This window comes from Portunus trituberculatus, chromosome 43 (genome assembly GCF_017591435.1).
Source record: "Portunus trituberculatus isolate SZX2019 chromosome 43, ASM1759143v1, whole genome shotgun sequence".
Taxonomy (NCBI): domain Eukaryota; kingdom Metazoa; phylum Arthropoda; class Malacostraca; order Decapoda; family Portunidae; genus Portunus; species Portunus trituberculatus.
In genome coordinates this window covers 20442633-20461689 of record NC_059297.1, presented here as the reverse complement: position 1 = coordinate 20461689, position 19057 = coordinate 20442633, and the positions used below count along the sequence as shown (strand labels likewise).

The following is a 19057-nucleotide window of genomic DNA, read 5'->3' as shown; positions in this document are numbered from 1 at the left end:
AGTTGACTTCTAGTTTGGAATTCACCCAGGCTGAAGTAGCTGATTTGGAAAGTGAGCTGAGGACACTGCAAAAAGCTGACCGTGAGCAAAAGACGAAAATACAAGACCTCACAACATGTGTCGAAGACCTGATACAACGTGTCAATTATCAGGAAGACTGCAGTCGGAGGAACAACCTGCGTATCAGTGGCATGCAAGAATTTCCTAACGGTGAAACGTGGGAACAAACCGCTGAACAAGTATCAAAGCTGCTTCAACAGAAACTTCAACTTCCACCGATTAACCTAGAGCGAGCTCACAGGGTTGGGACGGCAGTTTGGGCTCAGCCTCGTACTGTGATCGCCAGGTTCGAAAAGTTTCAAGATCGTGAAGCAGTTGTACAAAACGCCAAGAAATTCAAAGGTACAGGTATATACATTAATGAAGACCTTTGTCCTGCTTCTCAAGAAATAGTCAGAAATCAGCTACCTGCTTTGAAGAAAGCAAGATCGGAGGGCAAAATAGCTTTTTTCAAGCATACAAAGCTAGTGATAAAAGAAAGAACGGGTCTTCCAACTGCCACTCTCTCTGGAACTACTGCTGATGATTTGAAGACTACTGCTTCGGGTAGGTCGGCAGGCATCACTGGACCCACGCACAGCAGTGGACCCAGATATGATGGGGAAGACTCTCAGCGATCTCGCTGTTGTGGATCCTGCTGGTCCTGTGGATCCTGCTGCGACTGGTGGCTCACATGCCGCTGGACATGTGACTCCTGGGGCCGCAAAAGCTGCAGGTGGGTCCCCTGACGGTGCTGGAGACAAGGCGTGTGCTGCGTCTGGGCCTAGTGTTGGTGATGGGGCGTGTGCAGCTGATGGTACTCATGACATCAGCGACCATACAACCACAAGTGTGGGTAAGAATAATGGTACTTCACAAAGGGCGAATATGGACCACAGAGGACGTAAGAAGAAATAAGGAAATAGTGACTTGTTAAGTACTTATTGTCAACAAATTTACTGTGCCACTAACATCTATGTTTTCTGAATTGCCTTTTTCATATTTAAGTAATGACGATTTGATATCTTTACTTACATCCGATAATCCTAACCAGTCAAGTGGATCATTCGATCCATTTTCTGTTTTAGATGATAAATATAATGCTGATCTGGAAATTACTAAGTCTTGTTTACGTTCACGATTCTTGAATATTCCCTCAGCCGACTACATATTTCCTTATACTTTTTCCGTTATTAACACTGATAACGCAACTACTACTACTCTGTTTGCTATGAATATTCGTTCCATTCCTACAAACCTCCAATCATTTACTGACCTAATCTTGACCAATACTCGAGTAAACCTTGATGTTTTAGGATTTACAGAAACCCGTCTTGATAATGATCTTATCTCATTATATCAACTACCAGGATACAATATGTTTAACAAATGTAGAAATCGCAGTGGTGGTGGTATAGCTGTTTATATATCCAAAGACTATAATCTAGTTTATTTTCTTACTTCTCATTTACTGAAGCGTACATGGAATGTTTAAGTGTTGAAAGTATTATAGCAAACAAAAAGTGTTTATTCATCTGTATTTATAGGCCTCCCAGTGGTAGTATCCAAAGCTTTCTAAATAGACTAAATGATATTTTTTCTACTGCTAACAATTACAAGTATGAATGTATTTATGTTTTTGGTGATATTAATATAGATTTACTTAAACATGATGCTCATGTTCTTGAGTTTATTATTAATGTTATGTATTTATACTCATTTTTTCCTCTGATTACCAAAGCAACTAGAATAACTGACACCTCTGCCACATTAATTGATCATATATGGGTTTTAAAATCTGAAAATAATATCAATAATTACATATTACAGACTGATTTAACTGACCACTTTCTGATTATTTCTCAATTGAAGTTCAAAGTTAACAGAGCTCAATGTAGTATATGTAAAGTCAGTGGAGTGATATACTGTCACAGCTATATATTGCCCAAAAGTGCAGGAAGTATTCACTATTGGTTGTAGTGATTATTTCAATGTTTACAATATGTGCATTTTGTGAAGCAATTTATTGTACTATCATAAATGGTTACCTGAATCCTAACTTACCTTTATCAAGTGCCCAAAGATAAGATACAAAGCAAGCATTTATCTGTTCTAATTTATATGTGATTCATTACAAGTTAATGAATGAATATCATAATAACAAATAAGTATACCAAGAATACAATTACATGTTTTGTGTAAAAATTGCAGTGATATTGTATCATGTTTTCACAGCTAAACATACTTGATAATGTAATCAAGCATAGGCCTGTTTCATTTTCATATTTAATTTTCTAATAAACAAACTTTTGCATAATTTTTTTTCCAATCAGCTTTCTTTTGAGTTTTCTGAATAATTACTACACATTTTTTCAAGTTTAATAATGAGAATATTGAGATGAAAATCTAGTGTCAAGACTTATGACAATTTATCAAGCAGCCCTTACAACGCTGGTTCAAATTTGACAAAAGCATTAGTATGAGACAGGTAGGTGAAGCATGCAAAGGTTTATCAGCTGTCACAAGTTTGAGCACAACAATGTGTTCCTTGCATTCACAGACACTATATTCAGTTTCTTATGTGTCATCTCAGGAAGTTTATGAATATAACTATTGCTCCTTATTCTATCTTTTATGGAGAATTAGGAGACAGCAAAGAGCGCTCACTCACTCTCTTTTTACTTGAAGCTTTACACCTTTGACCTGTCAAATTAGTTTGTCTTTATTCTCTTTTTCCTTTTTTTTACCCTATTCTAGAAGTTTTTTCTGATAGTACATATTAATCTTTTAGACTTGGAGTTATGAAATGAGTACTTGTGTAGGATCTGAGACATATTTGGGAGTTATTTGATTTTTTTCAATGCCTTTGTGAACATGCACATAATATCAAAGCCATAAAATAACATTTAGTTATGGTACTGGAGAGGGATATAGATTTTGGTTATAAATGTTTTGGTATTCTGACACTTGCATGCAGTTGGCTACACAAGAGTGAGCTATTGTTTCCCAAAAACAATCCCATGAAAATATAGCAAATTACTTTCTCCAAGGAAGTTACCTCTCAAATCTATTACCAGTGAGGCATAAATATTCAATAATTATGTTAATACAATTCTTATTTAGTCATAGATATTTGTAATATAAGGAAGCACTTATTTATCACACACACTATACTTTTGCAAAGTGTATGTAAAGTGAGAGTACAAGCTTTAAAAATATATAAACATAAAATTCTGCCTTCCTAGGCTGATTACAAGCTCTAAGAATGGGATATCCAAGAATAAAAATTGCACATTAGCCACAGTTCCATTCACAGTATGGGAGTAACATTTATATGAAATGGTACTATTTTTTCTAATTTCTGGGTAAATAAAAAAATATGGCTTTATTTTTTCATTTACACAGTTTTTGGTTGAATGATGTCTTCATATAATGAGGGTGTGAACAGAAATAAACTAGCTTTGTCATTCCTGAATAATATTTACTGGTACCTCATTTCAGCCTTTATATTTTGACAAAATATGCTCACCTGCAATGATGAGATTATTGAGGTTTTGAAGAACAACTGCAGTTTTCTTTGCATTTTCTAGCTGTAAAGTCAATAATTCTCGCTTTAACTTAGTATTATACAATGAGAGTGTTTTCACTTCCTGTTCTAAGTTCTTAATTTTTTTGGTACACTCTTTCACTTCCATTTCAAGTTTTAGGCACTTCAATTCAGTATTTTTAATTTCTGTATCTAATTCATGTTTTTTAATACATACATTATTTGTTGTATCATCCTCAACAGAAGATTTCTTTGATCGAATCCTTTTCCTAGGATTTACCACATCAGTAGTGGCTAAAGTATTGCTTGTGCTTGGCCAGGATGCAGGAGGAAAGACTGAATGAAGGGTGGGCACATCACTTGTGACTGGCTTAGATGATGGGCAGACAGTTGGAGGAAGAGTAGGTGATACGGAGTCATCCCTGGAGTGGTTTGCAGAGGGGTAGTTGAAGGACATGTGAGTGATAAGATGGTTGTTGAGATTGGCTCCGATGATTGAGATTCAGAAAAATCTAAGTTTTTCTTGACAGTACTTGACTGTGGATTAATAGACTTGACAAACTCAGCTAAGAGACATTGTCTTAAACGAGGGGAAGGTGATGAATATGGCTTGTTGGCAAAGCCTGAATCTGGTGAAGTCATTATAAGGTGTTCAGTGTTGAGCACTGCTTCCCATTCTGTGTTGTTACATGGAGTCCCATCTGCATTCTTTACAGCTGCTGCAATGCCAAAATTTGCTGCACTGACACAATACAAATCTTAGGATCTCTTAAAAGTCTAAAGGGAAGAATTTATGCTGAGACAAAAATGTGAATGTTTCACAAAATTATAAAATCAGCTATTCTGCATGGTTGCAAGACATGTAATCAGAATATACTGGTTAACTATTGCATTAGTAGAGAACAGTCAGGTGAGAGCTGGAATGAGAGCAAGTTCAATCAAGCAGCAATGTTGCAGATTACAAAGCATACAATTAACAATTCAAAACCATGGCAATTATGAAATATATTTAGAGATACAGAATTGCAGTGGATAAAGAGAAGGTAATGCCAGTCAATTAAATGTAGAGAGCTGAAGAAGCAAAAAGCATTACACATCAGCCTGCTTCAAGGTACCATAATTATGTTTTCAAAGTTACTTGCTTGATTTAAAAAGACAAAGCAAAAGCTGCCATTTATTATTAATTCAATTTCTAAAAATATTTCCTTTGATTTTATGTACAGCAATACTCCGCTTAACAAACAGGATAGGGGGTGTCAAAGCTGTTCATAAAGCGAAAATTCGTTAAGTGGACATAATTTTCCCATAGGAAATAATGGAAATAGGGAGGATGTGTTCCGGGCTGGTCCCCAACATACCACATGGGTTAAAAAAAATTATATATATATGTTTTGCAGCGTATTGGGTCACCAGTGTACCACTACTATTATGATGTCATGAGTCATTGGAAGTTAGAGGAGCTACGTACAAATTCTCTCGCTGATAGCTCCACTGTAATTTGCGCAGGAACGGATCAAAGTTTGCCGCAGTGAGGCAGAGTCTAGCGTATTGCACTAACATGGGTAATGTATTAAGCGGCAAAAACACATTGTTAAGCGGAGCAGAAATACAGGTCAACCTCTTCGTACTATGGAACAGGAGAGAGACAGAGGCAGCCAATACCAGCACCGGGAGCTGGATCCAAGATTCTTTAACAACATCACAGCAACCTCCTGCCATGAAATGGCATCCATGAATGCTTGAAGGGACAGTGACAAGGTTGCTATCAGGTTGCTCTGAGGTTGCTGGGAACACCACCTCTTGAGGTGGTGTTACCTACTAGGTAGGTGTGTAACCTACTAGCAAAGATCGAAGTCTTTAAATGCAAAGTACTGGGATCTAATAATGATCTAAATGCATGTGAGTCTTCAAAATATCAGGTGAAATCCTTCACTTCATATTCAGAGCTTAAATCTGCTCATTTATTTATTTTTTTTTTTTTTCTTTTTAATGTCTGCCAAAAGTAGGTGTCTTATGAGCCATCAAATACCATAAATAGAATTCTGATAGAAAATTGGGAGATGGAGATGTGGTGACTGAAGCTGGCAGGCAGCAGCAGCAATGTGATCCTCAGACCTGTTTGTTCACTAAGGCTTTGTTATCATCAACATGCTACTGAAAACTATTGTGGATTCCATCCCTGGATTTGGTTCTAATCACAACTTTTGCAAAGTAGGCTTATTTGAACAATAACTTGTATACTTTTATGTTTATAAAATCAATTAGTTTCCCATAAACTAATAATAATAGGTATTTAGGCAAAATTTATGCAAAAGTTATGACAAGACATGGGACTTGGTTCATCTTCGAGGTGAAGGTAAATCCTGCCTGATCATGCCTTTCCAAGCTGCAGGAAGGCAGTGTTTACTCTTAAGAATACTATTCTTCTCCCAGATGGTATCCTTCAACTGATGAAAGTGGTAGGTATTGTTTAAGAATCTGGCTGAGAGCATCTCAGTGAGGTTACCCCCAGAAGCAGCATGGGTGCATATGACATCATCGAGTCAAGTTACCCCACATTAAATTGAATAAACTCCGTTACTCAATTGTATCTCCTTTAATATTGAGTTGCGTTAAATCAAAATCACATTATTCAAACTTGCATTAATCGAGATTTGATTGTACCTTTAAATTGATGGTTGTTGCAATTTCAGTAAATAATGTTTTTATAAAGAGAAAAACATGAGAAACACACTTTCTTGAAAAAGAGAAAAAATGAGAAAAAAATCATAGGTAAGAATATAAATATTTCATACAGGGCTCCAACCTTTGGTGGTAACCTGTGGCATTGCTAATGAAATACATGAAAATAGACATTTATTATCATTGGTATATATATATATATATATATATATATATATATATATATATATATATATATATATATATATATATATATATATATACCTATGTATGTACCAATAAGTTAAGTTGCCAGACATTGATTAATTACTGTCCAGACCAATCTTAATCAAGGTAATAATACACAATCAATGATAATCAATGTCTGGCAACTGTACTCACATCTTTATCTCATGTTTCAATGCCACATTACATGATATTTTTTTTATACAGTCAACACTCTATTGTTTTTCTTTCATGGTTATTTTCTATGTATTTCACTTAGTATTGCCAATGAACATGAACAGTGGCCCAGAGGTTGGTGCCCTGCATCACTCACGAGCAGTGTATCATACAGATGAGGTAACATCCCAAACAGTATTGCCAGCACCAGCCAGACCTTTGTAAATTATGACAGCACAGAATTTCTTTTGTAATTCTAACATCAAGAAAGATATAGACTTAATAGTGGAGTGTTAGAGCTTTAGTTAATATTGCTACAGTGAAATAAATGTAGAGGAGGGTTCTCCCATGGGTTAAGCAAAAACGAGTGGCAGTGAGTTCCTCAGTGCAACACATGAGAGACAGAATGTAGCAGCAACTACAGACTCGCTGTTTCAGGTGGCTAAACCATTAACCATCACTGGGTATGACATTGTCAGTACTGCAGATATGAAAGATCTCATTGGAGATCTCAGTACAGTCTTGAGGCAGCATGTATTATGCCAATGGTAGGTAAGCAAAACTGATACTTGTCAAAGCATTGCAAAACTAATGGCAATAATACGTGAGAACTCAAGATGGTAAGAATTTAGAATTCAAGAGGGGGAGTGTAGTACTGTAAATACTAGCTATAGAATCAAAGTTTAACACACAACAATACCAAATAAATAAAGCAGTACCCTGGGTTACACCTTCCCTGGCATATATCCACACTGGGTGATTTCCTTTCCTGATGCTCAGAATTTGCATTGGCTTCCATCTGCACTGCCAGTAGCGCTACATCAGTGTCCCTGCCTAAGCTCACGCTCACTCTGGACATATACATTATAAGTAAACAGCCTTGTATGCTCATCCATGTGAATTTCCAAAACTTGTTTATCTTTTCAAAATGGTTTACAAATTCAATTTGTACATTATCAAATTTCCCCTTCTCTTTTTCTCTCTTTCAATGTTATTCATTTAATTTCATCCAGTAGTTCATCATGTCTTCAGTTTGGGAACTATCTTCATTGCTTTCTTCTGTATTATTTTCAATTTCCTTATATTTTTTTCCTGTGTGGAAACCATGTAATGGTACCACTGTACAACAGTATGAGGTGAAAAGCTGAAGCTTCCAGATCATCTTTGTGTGTAATGGTAACTGTTGTATAAACTTAGAACATTAGGGCACACTAAACAGTATCCTCATGCAATGTGCCAACCAACACAATGACAACAAAATGACAAGATGTCTCTCATTTCAAAAGAAAATTTGAGCGTGTGTTTGTCATTTGCATTTTTCCTCTTCTGATAGGATTTAAAAAATGTTAGATTTCAAGGAGCAGCATGTTTGCATCAAGCTTAGCTTTAAACTCAGCAAAATATCAACGTAAGATAATCAAGATGCATTCAGCAATGATGCAATTAAGCTTAATTCAAACATTCAAGAGGTTCTCAATTTCAAATCTCGTTGAATACTGATTGTAGACGCTGAACATTCTATTCTTCTGTTCATCCATCAACCAACAGAATGAAGAAAATACTAAAGGACATCCACAAAGACTACCTGCAATGATCAACATCATTTCCAGTTTTATTAACCCATTATTCAGGCTATACCAATAAATTCTCACAAAGGTGCTGCCAAATCTATGCCCTGCCTTTTGACACAAAACCTGACAAACCTTTCTAAGGTTTACAAATCCAAATGGCAATGAATCCACAGAAAGAGTCTAGGTTCAATATAATCTAAGTAAATTCTTGCCTCAAAAAAGCATGCCATGGTTACTAGTTATCATAACTTTGTACAAAGTAAGCTTTGATCTTACTGTCAAAAATATCTTTATGATGTGAGTGACAGAGCTGGGTGTTGTGGCTCCAAATTGTGACCTTGCTGCACCATGAATTTCTAAGTCGCAAAGTTGAAAGTCACTAACATTTTGCCTAAGCAAAGCTGCACCATCAATTTTCTACAATATTTGTCACGACTTTGAACAGGAACGACTTTTTTTTTAAAGTAACTACCACAGCTGTACAAGAAGACAGGTGAGGAGGACATGGAGGAGGAGGATAACTTGTAGATATTAGTTTAGGCTGTTTTAATTAATAAATACATAAATGTGTTTCTATACTTTATAAAAGCAAGTTTCTGTTATTGCATTAAAAATTTAGTTTGTAATTTAGTAGAGTCACACTGGGGGGCAAAAATAGTCAGTCACAAAGTTGCAGTCACACCAGATCTGGCATCAAAGTTGCAAAGTCAAAGTCACACCTGAAAAAAAAGTCACGCCTAGCTGTGGTAAATGGTGAGCAGTATTATCCTGATAAAATGGTTGAGCAAGATGTAAAAGAAGCTAAGTATTACATAAAGCTGCTTCATTCTGTAAATAACAACCACTCCCAGTGAAGCACCCTCATTTCATTAGTACAAATGTAAGCAGTGTTCAGTATGATATATTAAGTGCTGTAGTCTAGATTTAGTTGATCAATTCTCTTTCTATTTGCAAGTGTAAGTTCTTTCAAGATTATAAGCAACATGCATCAGGACAAACAACTTCACTATTCTCAAGTACTTGCTTGATCTAAATCTCAATGAAAATTTGAAATTAATATGGCTGCAAAAGTAATACCAAAATATTTCAACTAACTATTTACCTTTTGATAAATACAAGGAAATCTGGATGGCATACCTTAGAAAGTGATCAATTTTCCCTTCAAACCAAACTTTCAATGTTTTCACTTGTATCTGCCTATCATGTTGCTGAAGAAATACTGAATACAATAAAGGAAATACCTGCAGATGCCATATTTGGTGCAACTTTGGATGCTGGAGCTTTGTAGTGTTGCTGCGGTTGTTCCTGTTGCTGGGCTGCACTCTTATTGGAATCATAGTTGACAGGAGACCCTAGTTTCTTTCCAACTTCTGCACCTGTCATTGTTACACTGAGATCAAGAATAATCAAAACCTGAAAAGATGAAAATTTCGCTATTAAAAATCTAACCAAACAAATACAGAGAATTAATACAATTTCTACTTCCCTAACAAACCCTGTTCCAGACTTTAAATTTTACGTATACTTTGGTTTAAAAACTGAGAAAGATTCTTGCAACATGCCAGATTAGAAGTGCATAAGCTCAGATGTTTTTGAGAGAGAGAGAGAGAGAGAGAGAGAGAGAGAGAGAGAGAGAGAGAGAGAGAGAGAGAGAGAGAGAGAGAGAGAGAGAGAGAGAGAGAGAGAGAGGGGTGGGGTTGGAGAAGCTGCTGTGTTGACATCACTTACTTTCTGCCACCACCCTGAGGACACAATTTGCTCATTATGTCATCTAAAAGAAAATGCAGTCCATTTCATACTAAATTACCCTCAGTTAAGGAAGAAAGAAATTAAATTAAATTGTAGAACTCCAAAACCACTAAATGAAGATGAAAATAAAGTGATTGGGAAGTTTTTCTTAGACAAAGAAAACCTAGAAGAGAAGAAACTGAAAAAAAGTTAAGAAAACACACAAACAGTGTTACCTTACAATTTATAGATATTACACCACGTAGTGCTCGTCAGAGGTTTGCTGTTGGGGCATCATCACTAGCACATTTTCGTCTGCACTTTTGTCAACCTAGGCACCTCCCCCTCTCACTCTCTCTCTCTTTCAGTGTGGCAGAGTCATTATTCTCACTTGCCCAACAACATAAAAAGAAATGCATAACTATCAATTCACGCCAGCAGGCCACGGGTTCGACTAGATGGGACCCAATTCACCACTAGTTTCACTCCAGTGACTCCACAGGCAAGCAGTCACCACTCTCCACCTTATTACATGTTTTGCAAATAGTAGATGAACAAAACAATTTATAATGGTATCTAACATGCAGGAGTAAACACGTGTCTTTTTGGCTTGTTTTTCATGTCATATGTGAATTCATTCACACCCATGCAGTAACTAAATTCATGTGGGGAAGGTGGAGACAACTGCCATTACGGTTCAAAATAAATTTGGTTAGTACCTGACCACTCTGTTATTGAGCAAAAATACATTACTGCAAAGTCTGTTATTGCGACATATCTCTATATTATAATGTATCCTTTTTGAGCTTTAGATGATCTTATGCCATAATTGCTATTGCATTGACAGGTGACCTGTTTTGTTGGCATCTGAAATCTATTAGATGGAACACTGCTCACAATTTCTACAATGAGGGCAAGCTACACTGATACATGCAGCACAGTGATTGGTGGTGAGTCTCATGTATGATATTTCTGAGCCTTTTCATTCCAAAAATGTTAGCCATTTATGAAAAGATATAGAAAATACAAAGATAAGAGAGCAAAAAACAGGAAGTGAGTATAGAAATTGGTGAATGAGAGAGCATCACTAACCCCGACTTTATAAGCTTGTACAAACATACACTAGTGAGTGACTGGCTTTTTCCTCACCAGCTTATCTGAGAGAGGAACTTCTACACCTCACCATAAACAAAACTGTTCCTCAACTTTTTAAGTTATAAACAAAACTGTTCCTCAACTTTTTAAGTTTTTTTAATTAATATTTTTCTACAGCCATCTCCCACTTCTAATGACCATGACTGATGAACTAAATGTGAGCAGGTGGCATTTTAATGTAGATGACGAATTATCATGTGTGCATTGTGAAGTGCAAAGACATTCGGCAATTCAAGATAAGTGAGTCTACGCTCCTTCCCTATTACAAAGAAGTGCTTGTGTCTTGACATCACAATAGAAGAAACTTTTACTCTATGTTAAGGTACATTGCTAAGATGATCATAAATTAAAAGTAAACCCTAATGCATTTATTACTCTTATCTAGACATCCTCCTCTCCATCACAACTATCCATCCATTAGCTCCACCACCACAACTACCAACCAACTCACTGAAACACTTGCTCACTGTTGGTCACTGAAGATTTTAGTACCTCACAGGTGATTTTGGAATATAACCTTGTGATAAACTGAAGTTTATTGTCCATATATCCGTATGAATGGATGGATTAGCAGATAGATAAAGAATGTATATACAAGTGAAGTTACCAGAAAGGCAAATGAAATCTCTTGTTTAGCCCTAATAATTCTTAATATTATATGTCAAAAGCTATATTCCATTACTGAAACCAACCTTCTTATTCTCCTGCACAGTGTTGCACACATATCTATCCATACGGATAATGCAGTTGTTTGTGATGTCACCCGAATCTACTTTTGGGTTGAGTTGGGTGGCCAACATGGCAAAACTGCTGGACCACTTCCCATCAGAAAGGAGCAGACGCCACCGCTCTTGAGAACCACTGGGGATCCGTTTCATTGTCTGCAGGTCACAATCACAAATTATCAACAAAAACATGCAAAATATTAAAAATCTAACAACTTCAACATCAAAAGATTTTCACTTCTAAAGTGAAAAATGTTGAAAACAAAACAAGCAAATGGATAACTAAATAAATAATTAACATTATACAGAATCTAACAGTCGGGGCAAGTAGTCTCCATTCTCACAATGAAGTGACTTTCAAGTCATTACGTACAATAAAAGTGGATCCATGGTAGGCATGCAGTTAGCAATTACAAAAGAAAAATTAGAGGAGCAAGAGATGGAATCTTCAAATATGAGTGAGGCTGAAAACGGTCAGTCTAAGTAGAGCTGGTGAGATGAAATGCTTTATTTATTCTAAATGTTCAAGAGAGCAATAAAAGTGAACTCCTCCCCCTGAGGGAAAAAAATAAATAAATAAAAATAAAAATGAATTTGTGAAGTATACTCCATACACGGCTAGATAGAGTTGGATGTGTGGGTTTCAGGGTGATGGAAGAGAAGGAAGGCAGTTGAGAAAAACTGGCAAACAGCCAGAACACCTAATTTTATATAATTTGTTCCAGTGAAACAAGATGTAGGATATGAGAAGTGTAAACCACTCACCAACTGTATGGTTGACATAATTATACCTCAGTTACTAGTAATACTACTGTGGGTGATAATACACCATAATATACCACAATGTGCAGGAAATATGAGATTTATTACTCATTCATAGGCTGACAAAAAATGATGATGTGCTGGCTTTTTTCTGAGTTGTTAATGGGAAAGTGGCACCATTACTATATCATACTCACCAAAATCTGGACAACAGGTTTTTCTGGATGTCCTCCATTCACAATATCCTGCAAATAAAAAATGTACATCAAACACTATACTGAGATTATCAACTGTAAAGAAAAAAAATATATTACCTTAATAAGAACTTGTACTTGTTATGTGTCCAAATATGTACTTGTTATAAGCCCAAAAAGACTTTGGGACTAAAGACCATTTTTCACAAGGAATTAAGTAGGTATAGAAAAGCACTGAGGATGTCAAATATCTTTAGGTACAGTGGGTCTAAAGTACTTTGGGCATGATGCAAATCTGTAGTGTGGTAATGAAATTTACTTAGAGAATTAAAAAACTACACAACTAATATGGTAAATAATCAAACATTTGAAAAAGAATTCAGGCACAGATCAAAATTCAAGTTAATTATGTAATAATTATCAATGAACAATATAAATGTAAACATATGGGACTTATAGGAATGAAAAGCAATTTTAAAACTGAACATCAATAAAAACACAAGGAAATAGAGGTAAATTTCCATTGTGCCACAAATATTCATTGAAAAAACAAAGCAAAATGATAATAAAAGCATTCTAACTAAATAAATCATCAAAAATTACACAAGATATAATACACAGAAGTTCATGATATGACTAATCAGTTTTCCCCTCTCCTCTAACATAAAAAAAAAAAAATATATATGAAATAATCAGAGAGAGAGAGAGAGAGAGAGAGAGAGAGAGAGAGAGAGAGAGAGAGAGAGAGAGAGAGAGAGAGAGAGAGAGAGAGAGAGAGAGAGAGTCACTAATAATATATCATAATAACAATTAGTTCTTTGAAAGGGCATCCTGTAAGCAAATCCAAATTTACAGCAAAGTGTCCTAAAAGCTCCCTCTTCATTTTAATCATGGACTGGGGGTTATACAGTGATCAATCATTGAACTACTCTGGAGCAATGCCTATTCCTTCTCTCTCTCTCTCTCTCTCTCTCTCTCTCTCTCTCTCTCTCTCTCTCTCTCTCTCTCTCTCTCTCTCTCTTTTAGTAAGAAGTAGCACAAAATTAAACTTTCTTCTTTTTGCGGACGACACAAATATGTATGTTAGTGGGCAAGACCTCAGGGAGCTAGAACTTATTGTTAACAGTGAACTTGTCAATGTATATAACTGGCTCAATAGTAATAAACTTACTATAAACATTAATAAGACACACTACATGTTAACACACACAAAGACACGAACCCTAACTGCAAACATAACCATTAAGATTAACAACTTAGATATCCATAGAGTAACAGAAACAAAGTTTTTAGGAGTTGTTATTGATGATAAATTAAGATGGAAGGCGCACATTGATTTCATTAAACTAAAAATTAGCAAATTAATAGGGATAATGTATAACATAAGAAATAAATTAAACTCTGCTAATATAAGACGAGTATATATGTCATTAGCGTATTCACATTTGTTTTATTGTGCAGCAATTTGGGAGGGGCATGTCACACATATGTACAAAATCTCTTTATAACTCAGAAAAAATTATTAAGAATTATGTATTTTGGTAGTAAGTATGAACACACCGATCAGTATTTTAGAAATAATTGCCTGCTGAAATTAGATGACATCATATCCTATAGCACTTCAATTTTTGTCTATAATGCCTTACATGACTGCCCAGTAACCATAGAATACTCTGGAAATAATCACAACACTAACACTAGAACGAGACATGAACTTAGACTGCCTCGATGCCGGACGTCCCACGCCCAGCAAAGTGTGCTGGTGCGGGGTGTCAAGCTGTGGAATCAATTGCCAGGTGACACAAGAAATGCCAATACAAAAAATACTTTTAAGGCAAGAATCAAAAGACAATTCATGACTAGATATTAATTTCCTTTGTTTAAATATTTGCAATTATATGTATTTTTCTAATATTCATACTGTATAATTATATTTTTGTAGGTATGTACCTGTATGCTCTGAGTGTGTTTGTTGTGGAGATAAATATACATTATTAATGTAAGTAGTAAATATTCTATGAATTATGTATGTAAGAATGAGGATATGTATCTTTGTTGTTAAATAGTGTACGCATATAACTATGTGTTTGTGCTTGTTTGTGATTGAAAATTATCAATTAGTTAATAGTATGACTGCGTTGTCTGTGATATTTGTTTAGTATCAAGGCCTGTATAAGAGATTCTCTCAACGGGACCATTAGTAACTATGTTAAGAATATTCTCTTTTTTGGTATGTACAAATCAACCAGTAAATTTATCAAAATTATCAATTAATTAAAATTTATTTATCTCTCTCTCTCTTATGTATAATGGGCATTGGCTAATGGGGAAAAGAAAAGCCCACAGTCCCAACAGAAAGATCAAAAGCATAATTTAAAATTGGAATGTGTTTCTTGAGGGAATTCTAGTTTCCCAGTAAAAGGGATAAGTGGCTGAGAATACTGGTTAACTTTTGCATTAACGAGATGGATAGAATGGGTGTAAGAGAAAGTAGAAAGTCTTATCCAATGAGCAAGAGGAAAACAATGTGGCAATGAAAGACTGAAGACAGTTAGAGGAGAGAAGCCGATGACAAAATGCTTTTGATTCATTAATAATTTTTTGTTACAATCTACAAAAAGCTGGTATTCTACAAATAGTAAACTCTGTGGCTGGTGATTTTAGTCAGGTGATCTTTCTTTTAAGTCTGTTAGTATCTTTTTATTTATTTATTTATCTATTTTCATTTTTTATAAGGAATTTGTTAGGTGATGAGCATCTGCTATTTACCAATATGTCTATATTGCTATCTTCTTCATCTTGTGACCTGTAATCATGGGTGCAATTGTGCTCCACTCAGGTCTCAGATAGGTATTGATTTTGTTTTTGTTATTTTATGTAAAACATAAAGGTTGTTGGGGGTTATGTAAAGTTACGTTAGATAGTCAGGTCAGATCAGATTAGGTTAGATTGAGTTAAGTTTGGTCAGGGCAAACTAGGTCAGGTTAGATTAATATTACCTTTTAAGATATCATCTCAGGTTAAAAATATGGCTGTTTGTCTTACTTTTTTCTTTTGGAATTGTGAAATTTGGTATATTTAGGTTTCCCCCACCAACTAAACCAAAACAAACAATCTGTTGTTGATTTTCAAAAGCATTATTGCAAGTCAGCAATAGCTGGATTCACAAAAAATGAATAAATGAATAAAAATAAATAAATAAAAGTATAGTGAGTAAACTGACATGTAGTCATGTCATGAGTTACTGGCAAGGACTTAAGAGTAAACATCAAACTTATCCCTAAAATTACCACTTACATAAATCCCGCTTGAAACGAGAGAGAGAGAGAGAGAGAGAGAGAGAGAGAGAGAGAGAGAGAGAGAGAGAGAGAGAGAGAGAGAGAGGCAAGGTTATGAATGCAGGAGGTAAGACAAATGTCTTAAAATAACCCAGTCAGCATGACATTTACCCAGACCTAACCTGAATTAATGATGAGCACTGGACCCGGTAATTTCTCACATCTATAGGTATAAATTCCTATTCGTATAGATATTCATAACCCAGCATGCTAGCTTGCTTTGTACAAAGCAAGATATGAAATTCACACCAATCTCAATGCGACACCTATCTTGTCGCAACAATTAATATACTCTGAGCATCACTCAGAAACAACACAACCTGCAAGGTGTTTCATCGGGGCAATTACAAGGACATATTGGGTAAAGGGCGCCGCCAGTTCTCCATAGGCAAGTGTGGAGGGAAAACAATTGTGTAAGATTACCACACCAACGTAATACCTCACACTTCACTGACATTACCAACATTTGCGCATACTTACAGCAATTACTCCCGTGCTAAGGGATTCCATTTCGCCCTTCTATGGTGCAACTATCACCTCTTGTTTTGTACCAGCTCGTTTCCACACGTCTGACTAAAAGCTTTTGGCGGGAACGGCGGCGGCTGTGTCGAGCTGACGAACTGAACTGCAGATCTCAAGCTGGGTATTGTTTGCTTTTATCTTTTTATTTATTAAGCATGCACAAGATAACCAACCAAACCGCAGTGCCATGTCAGGTGACGTTGATAACAATGGAATGCCACACTCTGTGGCACATCCATTGTTGTTCTTGATTAGAAAAAAAAAAACCCTGCTAATATTGGAATAAGAAAATCAGGATTTTTTTTTCGAACTTTGGGCTATGTCACTTTGAATGATAAAATTATTGTTCCTTATACAGTTTACACAATTGATTGCTTCAAGTGTTATTACCCTCTTTATATCTAACTTATAATTCAATTTTAACATAACACATTACTTAAGAAGGGTGCACACGTGCCAATTTGCGACTGAACTTGCAAGTCACTAGAAGTATCGAATGAGCCCTTCTAGTCCGAAAATGTGGAGTGACCTAGCGCCTGGAAAGAATCGACTAGTTGGCGCCAAGTGAGTGTAAACAAACAGCTACCCGCCAAGATGTCTTCCTCCAATGACGATGATGAAGCGGTGGTTATGGCGTACCGGAAGTAAATTAACAGAAAATAAAATGCCTGTGGATACGTCCCCGGCTAAGTAGAAGGAAAAAAGGAGTCTCTACCACACACTAATGTTAAGAAGACTGCGCGATTAAATTAAATCCTTACAAGTCTTCAATCCTCACCTACAACAACACCCCTGCATTGATGGAAACAGTTATTGTAGAGTGGTAGCTATTTCGTCGTACGACGATTTACAATTTTTTTTTTTTCCTTACATAAAAAAAAAAAAAAATACTGAAATGCTTGCTGATGGCCATATCTGAAAAAGTGAAAAAAAAAAAAAGGCCCAATCATTCATCTGCCACCTTACAGAGCCTAAAAAATTAGTCAATGAACAGCAATAAATGTCTTAAAATCTACTGCCTCTAACACGTTACCTGTGATGTGACCCATGAGTGGGTCACCAGTTTCTATCCACTGTTGTGATGCTTTCAACCAGTCGATTGTAGAACTTTTCATAAATATCACATTTTAATTTTACTAGTAATAGAAACTGATTATATAGTAAAACTGCAATAAGCAGTATGTGTAGGAGGGCATAACAAACACTTTGTAAATAATAAGTTTCTTTGGTTTTTAGTGTAACAAAAATATGAAAAATATGTTTCCATATTTTTTTCTAATACATGTACAAAAAAAAAAAAAAAACTATATTAACCTTGCATTTTTTCCTTCAGGAGAACATAAAACATTTTTAACATCATTGAAACTTATATCACAATTGGACTTTAATTGACAAGCTTCAATGATTTTTTTTATTGATTTTTGAAGTTTTCCTGATATCATTTGGACAAATTGTAACAACAAAACCATTGGTGACCCTTATGAATTGCATATATAGATAAACATAAGTAATGAAAGAACACGGAAGAAACCGATAAAATGCCTGCTACAAAAGTTACCTGAAAAATGTTTTATTAAAACTATATTACCTTGCATTTTTCCTTCAGAACATCATGAAACTTTTCTATAACAAATAATTCAAACTGAAATATCACAATTGGACTTGATAAGATTCAATAATTTTCTTTATTGGTCTTTTCATAATTTTCCTGATATCATCTTTATTATTTCATCTTCTCTCTCTTCTGTTGAAGTAGGTTGACCATAAAACCTTGTATTCTTTTTCTAAATATGCAATACAAAGAGACAAAAATATATATACAAACTGCTTAGGAATAGAAGAATATAAAGTACAGAAAACGAACACCGACAAGTAAAATATGTCCATCGGTGGGTTGTATCTTAGAAATGTCATAAATTTTCATGGTATGCAATGCAATCCACCAGTAGGCAAACACTTTGGCATTGCCAGTGCATTTGGGTGTGCTCCCAGATGACACTGCTCTTCTTGCTTTGCTAGCTTGAGTAGCACAGATGTGACGACAATTGATTTGTATCACAGTAACGGAGAGCACGCTGCACTGCCAGACGCAGGGAACATGTTAGATGAAGTCAAGTCACAGAAAGTTAAAAGAACGGCACAGATAAAATTTAGTTAGAAAGTGACTTTTAAGTTGAAGCAAGATGGTGGAAAACTCAGAAGATTCAAGAGTGTGAGCATGAGAACAAGAAGTCATTGTGCACATAGACACAACATCCAACTTTGGAATGAAAATGAGGATAGAGAAAGTAGGAGGGAACAGAAAAGGGGCTACAGTCAATATCCTCCGACAGCTGTGTTTCACTGAGGAAAAGAAAGATGCCACCACAAATCCACAAAGCACACATGCATGCACGCACACACACACACACCA

General features: G+C 35.6%; 1 protein-coding gene across 1 annotated transcript in view; it reads right to left on the bottom strand.

The window, feature by feature from the left end:
• The window catches only part of LOC123518329 (replication protein A 70 kDa DNA-binding subunit-like), a 44565-nt gene extending 27726 nt beyond the window's left edge, over window positions 1-16839 (bottom strand). The window contains exons 1-4 of the mRNA XM_045279091.1: window positions 16603-16839; window positions 12788-12835; window positions 11796-11984; window positions 9462-9633 (exon numbers count right to left, since the gene is read on the bottom strand). Coding sequence (XP_045135026.1) covers window positions 9462-9633; window positions 11796-11984; window positions 12788-12835; window positions 16603-16632 — 439 coding nt within the window. The 5' untranslated portion in view covers window positions 16633-16839. The remainder of the gene's footprint in view (window positions 1-9461; window positions 9634-11795; window positions 11985-12787; window positions 12836-16602) is intronic.
• Between the last annotated feature and the right edge of the window lie 2218 nt (window positions 16840-19057).